At 40.8% G+C, this 12,626-nt stretch overlaps 1 protein-coding gene across 2 annotated transcripts in view; it reads right to left on the bottom strand.

Moving 5' to 3' along the window:
- oclnb (occludin b) overlaps window positions 1-12,626 on the bottom strand; it is a 33,454-nt gene that overhangs the window by 20,661 nt on the left and 167 nt on the right. The window contains exons 1-4 of one of the 2 annotated variants that reach the window (XM_043707953.2): window positions 12,479-12,603; window positions 12,265-12,390; window positions 9,163-9,850; window positions 7,598-7,759 (exon numbers count right to left, since the gene is read on the bottom strand). In XM_043707953.2, the coding sequence (XP_043563888.1) occupies window positions 7,598-7,759; window positions 9,163-9,850; window positions 12,265-12,320 (906 nt within the window). In that variant the 5' untranslated portion in view covers window positions 12,321-12,390; window positions 12,479-12,603. Of the gene's footprint in view, window positions 1-7,597; window positions 7,760-9,162; window positions 9,851-12,264; window positions 12,391-12,478; window positions 12,604-12,626 lie in introns of those variants that run through there. The other variant, XM_043707936.2, reaches the window with a different exon arrangement.

The raw sequence follows: 12,626 nt of genomic DNA, 5'->3' as shown, positions 1-12,626 counted from the left end.
TGAAAATAGTGGACCCAGCACCGATCTTTGTAGTACTCCACTGGTCACTGGCCTTCAGTCTGAAAAGCAATCCTCCACCACCACCTTCTGTCTTCTACCTTTGAGCCAGTTCTGTATCCAAAGGGATAGTTCTCCTTGTACTCCATGAGATCTAACCTTGCTAACAAGGCTCCCATAGGGAGAAGTCCATATAGATCAAAACCACCGTTCTGCCCTCATCAATCTTCGTTGTTACTTCTTCAAAAAACTCAATCAAGTTCGTGAAACATGACCTCCCATGCACAAAGCCATGCTTAGTATCCCTGATCAGTCCTTGCCTTTCCAAATACATGTAGATCCTGTCCCTCAGGATTCCCTCCAACAACTTGCCCAGCACCATTGTCAGGCTCACTGGTCTATAGCTCGCTGGCTTGTCAGGGAGATGTACAGCATGGAAACAGACCCTTCGGTCCAACTCTTCCATGCCAACCTGATATCCCAACTCAATCTAGTCCCACCTGCCAGCACCCGGCCCATATCCCTCTAAACCCTTCCTATTCATATACCCATCCAAATGCCTCTTAAATGTTACAATTGTACCAGCCTCCACCACATCCTCTGACAGCTCATTCCATACACGTACCACCCCGTGTGAAAAAGTTGCCCCATTGGTCTCTTTTATATCTTTCCCCTCTCACCCTAAACCTATGCCCTCTACTTCTGGACTCCCCTGCCCCAGGGAAAAGACTTTGTCTATTTACCCTATCCATGCCCCACAATTTTGTAAACCTCTATAAGGTCACCCCTCAGCCTCCGATGCTCCAGGGAAAACAGCCCCAGCCTGTTCAGCCTCTCCCTATAGCTCAAATCCTCCAATCCTTGTAAATCTTTTCTGAATCCTTTCAAGTTTCACAACATCTTTCCGATAGGAAGGAGACCAGAACTGCACGCAATATTCCAACAGTGGCCTAACCAATGCCCTGTACAACCACAACGCGATCTCCCAACTCCTGTACTCAATACTCTGACCAATAAAGGAAAACATACCAAATGCCTCCTTCACTATCCTATCTACCTGCGACTCCACTTTCAAGGAGCTACGACCCTGCACTCCAAGGTCTCTTTGTTCAGCAACACTCCCTGGGATCTTACCATTAAGTGTATAAGAACTGCTAAGATTTACTTTCCCAAAAATGCAGCACCTCACATTTATCTGGATTAAACTCCATCTGCCACTTCTCAGCCCATTGGCCCATCTGGTCAAGATCCTGTTGTAATCGGAGGTAACCCTCTTTGCTGTCCACTACACCTCCGATTTTGGTGTCATCTGCAAACTTACTAACTGTACCTCTTATGCTCGCATCCAAATCACTTATATAAACGACAAAAAAGTAGAGGACCCAGCACCGATCCTTGTGGCACTCCACTGGCCTCAGGCCTCCAGTCTGAAAAACAACCCTTCACCACCACCCTCTGCCTTCTACCTTTGAGCCAGTTCTGTATCCAAATGGCTAGTTCTCCCTGTATTCCGTGAGATCTAACCTTGCTAATCAGTCTCCCATGGGGAACACTGTCGTACGCCTTACTGAAGTCCATATAGATCCTTACCACCTTTCTTAAATACAGTAGTGGCACCATATTAGCCAACCTCCAGTCTTCCGGCACCTCACCTGTGACGATCAATGATACAAATATTTCAGTAAGAGGCGCAGCAATCACTTCTAGCTTCCCACAGAGTTCTAGGGTACACCTGATCACATGCTGAGGATTTATCCACTTTTGTGTTTCAAGACATCCAGCATCTCCTCCTCTGTAATATGGACATTTTTCAAGAGGTCACCATTCATTTCCCCACATTCTGTACCTCCCATGTCCTTCTCCACAGTAAACACTGATGCAAAATACTCGTTTAGTATCTCCCCCATCACCTGCGGCTCAACACACAGGCTGCCTTGCTGATCTTTGAGGGGCCCTATTCTCTCCCTAGTTACCCTTTTGTCCTTAATGTATTTGTAAAAACCCTTTGGACTCTCCTTAACCCTCTTTGCCAAAGCTATCTCATGTCCCTTCTTTGCCCTCCTGATTTCTCTCAAGTATAGTCCTACTGCCTTTATACTCGAAGGAGTCACCCAATCTCTCCTGCAGATACATGTCATATGCTTTCTTCTTTTTCTTAACCCAAACCTCAGTTTCTTTAGTCATCCAGCATTCCCTACACCTACCAGCCTTGCCTTTCACCTTAACAGGAATATACGGTCTCTGGACTCTCATTATCTCATTTCTGAAGGCTTTGCATTTTCCAGTCGTCGCTTTACTTGCAAACATCTGTACCTAGTCAGCTTTTGAAAGATGTAGAAATTGAGATCAGTGTAGGAAAACGATAATAATAAAAAATCTGATATTTCGCAAGTAACTAATTTATCAATAACTCTTTCAACCACCTATACTATAGTTAAAAAGCCCTGAAGCATGCACAGATACAAAAAAAATCTAAACTAAAGGAAGAAATATTAGGAACTGCAACAAAAGCTGGGTCAAATAAATCAATTTCAAGGAGAATGTTACAGGTGCCAAGTCACAAAAAGATTTAGGAAGGATACTCAGGGGTTATGCCTTCAGCAATTGAGGCCTTAACAGCCAAGAATGGGGCAATGAAATGGGAGAAGCCTATTTCCCCAGAACTGGTGACTCAGATGGCTACATTGCTTGAAGTTGGTGGTTGTTTCTATGGAAGAATTGCGTAACAGAGTGAGAATTTTAAACTGGAGGTAATGGAATGTGAGCAAACAAGCACTAGAGTGATGGGTAAGAGGGATTTGGTATCAGGAGGAGGAAACCAGAATTTTGGATGAGCTCAAGTTTATGGAAGGTGCGGCAGGGGATGCTGGCCTTAAGAGGATTGAAGCAGTTGAGATTGCAGTTAACAAAAGTACGGTTTGGGGTTGTAGCAGCAAATGAGCTGAAACTGAAGCAGAAATAACAATGTTTGAGGAAGGGTTCATTTTGTAATGAACAGGGTATGGAGATCAGAGATTCAATTCAGTATTGGCAATGCCATAGATTTTTTTTAATAAGGTCTGAAAAATGTAATTCAATTGTATGACATCATTTACCAAAAGTTGAATTCATGTTGAAATAAACTATCTCATTAATTCTATGTCAACAACTACTGTTTTCTGGACTGTAAAACAGTCAGAAGAACCTGTTCTGCTTATGTAATTTAGTACCACTTAGCATGTGAACAGAGTCAGGTAGAGGCAGGTGTTAACTGAGAAGTTATAGTTCATTTCATCCTGTTCCAAATGTAATGTGGTTATCAAAGACTTCAAAAGACATCCAAAACAAATATTAAGAAAAAGCCTGGTAAATTAAATTTTATATTGGGAAGTTATACAAGGACTTTAGTTTCCTATGGATAGCATGGACACATTCCTTTTGGGCATAAAGGAATGATCACACAAATAAACACTGGTGTCAGGTTACAGATTCACCTTTCGAAACTTCCACACCCAGAAACTGGCTCCCTGAAACCAGTTCAGACAGTATTGCACAAAATTCATTTCATCCAGAAACAAGTGTCTGTATTTCAACATTGTCACATTAGTTAAATATATGAAAATAGCACCCACAACTACATGTGCCAAGTACTCCCATGCAATAATTCCAGAATCAAAACATTTTGTGCAATTTTGGTCAAGGAATGTAACCCTTAAGCAAGAGTTAACAGCCCTCCATTCCAAACCAAAAAAGTAAGCTTTTTCTTACCTTCTGGAGCATCAGAGGCTGAAGGGTGAACTTATAGAGATTTATAAAATTATGAGGGACATGGATGGAATAAATAGACAAAGTCTTTGCCCTGGGGTTGGAGAGTCCAGAACTAGAGGGCACAGGTTAGGATGAAGGGGCAAAGAGACCTACAGGGCAACTTTTTCACAGAGAGGGTGGTATGTGTATGGAATGAGCTGCCAGAGGAAGTGGTGGAGGCTGGTACAATTGCAACATTTAAGAGGCATTTGATGGGTATATGAATAGGAAGGATTTGGCGGGACATGGGCCGGGTGCTGGCAAATGGGACTAGATTGGGTTGGGATATCTGGTCGGCATGAACGGGTTGGACCGAAGGGTCTGTTTCCATGCTATACATCTCTAGGACTCTAAAATTTACTTGTTTGAAAAAAAGTAAATTCATTTCATCAAACAATATCCTGTTTCTTTGCTCCTCCCTTATAAACAGATGGTGGGCCAAGCCTGACCTATTCCGGACAGAAACCATGACAGTGGACTTCTGTCCAATAGGGACTTGCTCCCTCCCTCACTCTGACAGTTATGTCCTCCTTTGTGGTGGAAGAGGGTGGTGGAAGAGTGTTGGGGGGAGGGGGGGGGGGGGGGGGAAAAGAGAGCAGGAAAGTGCTGTATGACATTTGAGGCTGCAGCATAAAATGACAAATGAAAATTTAGTTCCTCTTTGCATGGACACTCTCTCTCCAACAGAAACCAGAGATTCTGGGCCTTTATCTTCATTAGTTTTCTACTTATGCCATGAAGTCTGCTGTCTGCTGGCACAAATATTCAGAAGGACCTCATTATAAATCTTTTCTGTCCAATTACCATTCTATATCCCATGATTTTGTCCCCACTACTTTAGGGGAAAGTGAGGACTGCAGATGCTGGAGCTCAGAGTCGAAAAGTGTGCCGCTCAAAGAGCGCAGCAGGTCAGACACCATCCGAGGAACAGAATAGCAGCATAAAGAACTTGCAGACATTCTGCTATCTTTTAGATAGATTCATTCTGCATTCCCTTTGCCCAACTGGTCATGTTTCGACATGCAATAATGTATTCTTTGTATAATATATTCTTTAAAAAGGTCATTTCTTAACAATTTTCCAGGGCCAAAAAAGCCAATCTGTTTCAATCTTGCCTCAGATAAAAGCACTGAATGTTTTTGTTTCAAATCTTAAGCAGAAGTTGCTGGAGAAACTCAGCACGTCTGACAACATCTGAGGAGAAGTTCTGAAGAAGGGTCACTAGAACCGAAACATTAACGGTTTCCTACTCCACTGGCATACCTGCAGAAATTACTGGAGAAAGTCAGCTTTTGTTTCAGTCTGCACTCAATTCAGTTCTCCGATGTGTAAATGACTTTTATCTGTATTTCTTCCATTTTGTGTAGTCCGATCAGACCCAATTATAACTTCAGAGAGATTTCCTCCAACGCACATTCTACTGTTTTAGCAAAACAAAAACCAATGGATTTGACCCTCTGAGCTTTCCAGAGTGTTTTGCACTGAAGTCCTTCATTTTATAAAAATTAAGATCAAGTGTGGAGACAATGAAGGGGTTCAGCATCCCTCAAGTTGCTAAGTCAAAATCCTGGAAGTCCCTGTGGATATACCAACACATTAAGCATTTCCTATTTCTCAGGCCTATGGGACCACCAGCACTTGGAAGTTCCCCCCCGACACACACTAGTCTTACTGGATCAGTTTCACTGTTTCTTCATTACCACTGGATCAAAATTGTGCAACTCCCTACCGAACAGTATTGTGGATGTACCGAGACCATATGAACCGCAGTGATTCAAGAAGGTGGATCACCATCAACCTTTCCAGGGCAACTATAGGTTAGGCAATACTAAACTGATCAGCTACACCCACATATGGATAAAAGGGAAACATTTCATATATTGTGGCTAACATATTTTGTAGTTTATCTCTCTCCTTGCGTGTTATTCACATCCAAACAATTCTGGCAGGCATTTATCAAACATGATAAGAAATCTAAAATGTCAGTTCCATTTTCTTCTCCCTAACGAACTCCAGAGTTCAGCTGTGCCATTCCTGTAATTTCTCCAGTGAGAACAACAGCAGGATTTCTAGTGAATCAGGACCTTTAAGAATTTTGGAGCTATGAATACAGAAGTCACAACCACTGCCCCCCACCCTGCCAGTTTGCAACACATTGGGTTAAAAATTGAGATGATTCATACAGGCAGCAAATCCAAACAGCAGGCTATTTCAACTTTGAACTTAGTTTAACAAACCCAATGGATGCTAAATATGGGAGTCACAAATTGACAGATGCTCTTGAAGGTCTTCCTCTCAGTCTGAAGTGGTCATGGCAGACTTTAAACATTAGCTCTTTGTCTCTCCACAGGTGCTGTCAGATATGCTGAGTTTCCCCAACATTTTCTGTGTTTATTTCAAATGCTCTTCAATGGTGGGTAATACTGGAAACATTTTCAATTGCATCGCTGAATAAAACATTATGCATTCCAGATACTTTTACCAAGGTGGCTTAGTGATTGGGCAATTTTCCAAACTCTTGCTGCTCACCTCAATAGTGAAAACAAGGTCAAGCTATCACACAGACTCGAAGTCATGGTTCATTTTAGATGATTAGTATGGCATGGTATTTATATATACGGTACAAATTTCACTTTAAGTTGGTGCATGGTAATGAACCAACACAGTAACCATAGAAACATTCAATGCAACCAGAGAAAGTCTTAAAGATCTTGGAGATAAGCCTTTGAAATTAACTAGTAATAGTGCACCATGATTGATAGCCCCAACTGGTACAAGTAAACCACCTGGCTGCGCATTTAGAGTAATGTGTCGGCCAGGCCTGGTAAGGATGGCAGTTCAACACTTAACTCCAGATTTTTAATGAATACACATTCTACCATCTGCTAAAGTGGGATTCAAACTCAGATCCCCAAAGCATTACCGAGGCCTTTGGAATACTCGTCTAGTGACATTATTGCTAGACCATACAACATCACTGAACATTAAGTAACTCTACAAAAAAAAACACAATAACATTTCTGCTGAATATTAAAATATTGCAGGTGTGTGTCACATTTTTATAATGCTCACAATAATATTGACACAGGGGTTTTGATTGTTACGGAATTTCACCGTGATGTTGGTTTAAAAAACATGGAATTTGACAACTCCATGTCAATGTCACCAGAGGCACCAAAACTCTCCCATTGGGAGAATTATCAAGATAAATACCAACAGCTGTTAAAACATGGATTTGAAATTCAATTTTGCTCTGATTGCTACCAGGCTCATTTCTCAGCCTGCTCCTATCTGACCAACAATGCTATGAGCTATGGCCTAGAGAAGACTTTTTTCTCTCCTTCATTTTTCATTCCTGTCGAACAATAGGAAGGTCCTAGGGTGTCAGAGTCATGATGATGACTTTATAGAAGTCAACATTTCTTGGCAAATTCACTTTCAAATTAGTGCTACAAATGAATCCACAGAAAGCTACACAAAGCACCAATATCACCTCCATTCATGTCCAGCATGATCATCCACTCAAAAAACTGATTTCAGGCTTCTTGCTCCCGTCTTAAAAATAAATTGCTGGGCTTGGCATACGCCACGTCAGTCAGCTCCTCCCCATCTGTGTGTTGTAACACAATCACTCCCCCAATTACAAAATAGAAAGTACTGGAAAACCTCAATAGGTCTGGCAGCATCTCTGGAGAGAACCCAAAAGAAGAGTAATTGGACTCAAAACTCTTTCTTCCCAGAGATGCTGCCAGATCTACTGAATATTTCCAACATTTTACATGTACAATATTTGACCAAATGCAGAGGGACTTACCCATTCTTCAACATTAGGTGGTGACTCATAATTCATACGATCCTTCTCCCACAGAATGTTCCCTTTACCATATCTCGTGATCTTGCTTCGTGTTTTATAGGCAAAGAAGATGATCAATCCTAAAGCTATTATAATCAGGAATCCCATCACAATTGCAAGGGCCTGGCAAGAAATCAGAAAGAAGTTAAAGAATGAACAAGCCTGCATCAGTAAAATCATTTTTTCTTTTAATTCATTCACAGGATTTGGGTGTCACTGGCCAGGTCAGCATTTATTACCCATCCCTAATTGCCCAGAAGGCAGTCAAGTGTCACATTAGATCTGGGGTCACATGTTGGTGAGCAGATTTCTTCCCAAAAGAACACTAAAGAACGAGATGGGTTTTCTGACCCAAAAAAAAAGCTGCTTTGTAATCGTTATTTCTGAATTCCAGGTACTTAATGAATTCAATTCCATCATCTGCAAGGGCAGGATTTGAACCCAAGTCCCCAGGGTCTGTGGATTAGTAGTCTAGCAATAATACCACTAGGCCATCATCTCCCCTATGAACTAGCACTGCTGTAATGTTATTAAAGAGAATGGAAAAATAAGTCTATGTACTAACAACTTCAGTATTTTACGAAGGTTAATGTTATAGAAATGCAGTTCACTTTTTTGGAAAAAAAACATTTTAATTAGTTGCAACAGAAATGTGGTTTGACTACCAGTATAAAATATTCTGCATAATTTTGCATGTAAATATTGTTTGAGAAATTACTAAATCATTTTGAAGAGAATTCTGATCAGAACTGCCAAATATTGCTAAGCACACATAGGGTAAACATTTGCATGATTTAAAATATAGTGAACAGCTTTCAGATTCATTGGCCAGAGTTCAATTATAAATGGTTGTCTATTTTATATAGAATTTTCTGGCTGTGAATTTACCTTTAAATCAAAATTTTACATAGTATGCATTGCTAATATTTTTCTCATTGCTCAGCTTAATATCTAACATGAGAAGGTGTTCGTGACAGTCCAAACCACCAAAAACGAATTGTTTTCAAAGACCTTCATTTTCTATACATTGAATAGTATCCTTTCTAATCCAGAATGTTCAAAAGGAAATGATGCACACGATTTTCATATTCTGTCAGCTTTGTATTATTTATAGTATAGATCAGAGTTTATATTATTTCACTAATTAACCATGCTGAGACTTGTATTTTTGTAGAGCTAACAAAATTTAATGCCAATATTATTTTGAAGTCAATAGATACACTGTCGGATCACAACTGACTAAACTCCACACACTGCAGCAGCAATTTGTTTACCTATTTAGGGAACTATAGGTCACAAATTGATTTTGTTCCTAACAGCCTCAGTACAAGAACTATTTATCCTATGTGCTCTTAATGAAGGGTCCTATCCCAACTTCCTAGATTACTTCACTAAGTACAAAGAATAATTTAATATATTTAGCCTCCAAAATATTTCAATGCACACCCAATGTCTAGTGTGAACTGCAGCTTAAATATAGAAAACAAATTTACTAATCACATATGAGGGACACGTAAAATACTTGCCTCTTGTGGTTCTACTACGCAGTAGTGATAGAGATATTGATTTGTGAAGACACCAGTGGTGGATGGGATGTAGAACTGGTTGCAGAGAGTCAGTAACTGATTGTAGAACACTGATCCAGCAGCCTGTGCGGTTGGATTTACTCCCATGATGTAAACTATCGTAGCCACGAACATTATAAAGCCAACGACTGCACACAAAATCATCAGAATTAAATAGAACTTCCTTGTTTTTGAAAAGCTGGCCCTAGAAACGAGTATAATAAAGACAACCAAGAGTGCTATAAAACTGACAGCAGCTAGTGCAATCATGAAGCCTTTGGCAGCACGCGGATCAGTGTAGCCACCTCCATATCCATATGCTCCAACTCCACCTCCATACCCATAGCCTGTACCAGATCCATAGCCTGTACCAACACCCCCATATCCTCCATAGCCTCCATATCCCATTCCGTTTCCTACCCCCATCCCTCCTCCATAATAGTCCATGTCCCAGGGTAAGGTCGATGCCACACATGCAAAGATTCCGACGCTCATCACAATGATAATAATTGCTAAAATTTTGATAATTCCTGGAGGGGAAGTCCATTTGTAGAAGTACTGTGTTTCATCTGGATAATAAGAGCCAGCAGGCTGGGATCGTATCTCGCCATCATATAGATCCTTGCTGGGTGCGTAGACTGAACCATGGCTGTAATTGTAATAGGAAGAAAGAATTAATACAATGCAATCTGTACATACTCACAACAAAATGACTGCGTTTCTATAAAATGTTTATTTCAGCACAGTACAACATTTGTAAGTATTCTAAAAACTAACAATGGATTAGTGAATCAGGAGGTGCATTATTTAAAATGGAACGTTCAAGTCTGCACAGCTGCTGTTCATCATGTGGTAAAGGTAAAATCGCCATCGTGCATCTCCTCCTCTTCCACAGTTATGTTTGTGCTGGAGTATCCTTAAGTCATAAGATGTACAGCACAGAAACAGACCCTTTAGTCCAACCTGTCCATGCCAATCTAGTCCCACCTGCCAGCAACTGGCCCATATCCCTCCAAACCCTTCCTATTCACATACCCATCCAGATGCTTTTTAAAGTTTTGCAACTGTACCAGCCTCCATCACTTCCTCTGGCAGCTCATTCCATACACGTACCGTGAAAAAGTAGCCCATTAGGTCCCTTTTAAACATTTCCACCCTTCATACTAAACCCTCTAGTTCTGGACATCCCCACCCCAAGGAAAGACCTTGTCTAATTTTCCCTATCAATGCCCCTCATGATTTTATAAACCTCTATAAAGGTCACCCCACAGCCTCCAATGCTCCAGGGAAAACAGCACCAGCCTATTCAACCTCTCCCTCTAGCTCAAATCCTCCAACCCTGGCAACATCCTTGTAAATCTCTTCTGAACCCTTTCAAGTTTCACAACATCCTCGCAAACGGAGCACCCAGTGTTCCTCCACTACAGATAGAGGCCAACTGAGCATCCCACTCGATCTCCACATTTACCACTGTTAACCAACCTAGTTTTCGCACCACTGGGAAATTTAACATAATCAATCAATCAATCCACCTAATCTGCACATCTTTGGACTACAGGACAAAACCGGAGTATTTGGAGGAAACCCACACAGATATGGAGAAAACATACAAACTCCACACAAACAATTGCCCAAGGCTGGAAATGGACCTGGGTCCCTTGTGCTGTTAACTACTGAGTCTTTGGCCACCACGGTTTTGTTTTGTTTTTAACTACTTAAGAGTTACGGTGATTTTGTTTGTGGGAAGGTTGTACAGTTGCATGTGATAACACGTCTGGGTAGAAAATAAACTAGAAAAAGAAAAAGAAAATTGCCATAGCCTAAGCAGTCCATAGGCCTACTGTGGGAAGAGAGAAGATCACTGGTGATGGTTTAACCTGAACGTCACCAAGCCTCAGGTGAGGGACAAGGTTGAGGAGGGACCTTCACAGAGCTTAAAAATGTGATGCTGGAAAAGCGCAGCAGGTCAGGCAGCATCAAAGAACAGGAGAATCTATGTTTTGGGCATAAGCCCTTCTTCAGGAACTCCTGAACGCTTATAAGAGGATCAGCACAGTACAGGAACAAACCCTTCAGCGCACTATGATGCCATTCGAAACTAATCACATCTGCTTGCACATGGTCCATATCCCTTTATTCCCTTCCTGATCATGCATCACCTAAATGCCTCATAAGTATTGCTATAGTCTCTGCTTCTACCACCCCACCGCTCCATGGCAGCATGTTCCACACATCTGTATTAAAAAGTCTGGTCTCACATCTCCTTTAAACTGTCACCTCAAAAACAATATCCCCAATCCAGGGAAAAAAAAACTCCGACATTAGACCCTATCCATATCTCTCAGTTCTATGTACTTTTATCAAGTCAATAGGATTATTATTAGTTACAGGTACATTATCTGTGCACTATAGGTACTACATAGAATATTGTCAAATTATTTTATTACTATTGTTCATTACTAATAATGAGAATAATTAAATACCTCTATCAGTTAAATTTCTATGGCAATTCGTTTTAGTGAGTTGCTAATAATTGCTGGTGGAATTAAAGTTCATCCCACCTTGCTTTTCACTTTATCCTTTCCCAATGGTTTACTCGATTGATGTTACTACAAACCCTGAGGTAGTGAGTAACTCAGCAACACATACCAGGAAAATTCCAGATTGAATTCACACCTAATTCAAACACATTAAAGCCTTTGTGGCCTGAGAAGGAGAGGTCTGGGAACACAGTCACCCAAAGTTTCCATTAATTCATTCTAGAAACCTGTCCGTACACATACAACAGACAAAAACAGAGGTAATGGTGGTCACTGTCTACACCTCTTCACACAAAGTTGAGCCAAGTGGAAACTAAAAGTTGAGATCGGTAGGATCTAGCGTACCTTACCCCAACACCCTCAGGATATGAGGAAAGGAAAACCATTTGAAATATTGTATTCAAAAGTCTGAATTATACTACCTTTAAAAGTAGAATCGACGATGATTTTAAGAATTACAATTTACACGGAACAGAAAGAAATTCTCACAAAGAAAAGCCGAGTTGTGACTGGAGATACTCACTTGTATTCACTGCCGGAGTGGTAAGGAGGTGGGCTGTCGTACATTCGTCCCGACATTTTGACGCTGTTGGGTTTAAATCCTCTGTAATCGGACTCTTATCTCTCCGAACTCCAATTCCACTCAAACCTTAACAAACACCAGACATACAGCATCAGAATCAAATGATCGAACCCCCTCTAATTTACAGACACAGAGACACAAAAGAATACCTAACTTTAAATCCAAGTCAACAATTAGTAATAACAAGTCTATTTTTTTTAGAAAAGAGTGGACTATAAAACCACGACGATCAAACACTGTGATAGGCTGAAGAACATTGAAACATTAACCAAATCTTCTTCTCAATGTCTGTGTTTGTAGAA

This window comes from Chiloscyllium plagiosum, unplaced genomic scaffold (assembly GCF_037043375.1).
Source record: "Chiloscyllium plagiosum isolate Xiang-an unplaced genomic scaffold, Cpla_swu_hap1 HiC_scaffold_2, whole genome shotgun sequence".
In the NCBI taxonomy this organism is placed as follows: domain Eukaryota; kingdom Metazoa; phylum Chordata; class Chondrichthyes; order Orectolobiformes; family Hemiscylliidae; genus Chiloscyllium; species Chiloscyllium plagiosum.
The sequence above is the reverse complement of the archived record's forward strand: the minus strand, read 5'-3'. Positions and strand labels throughout refer to the sequence as shown.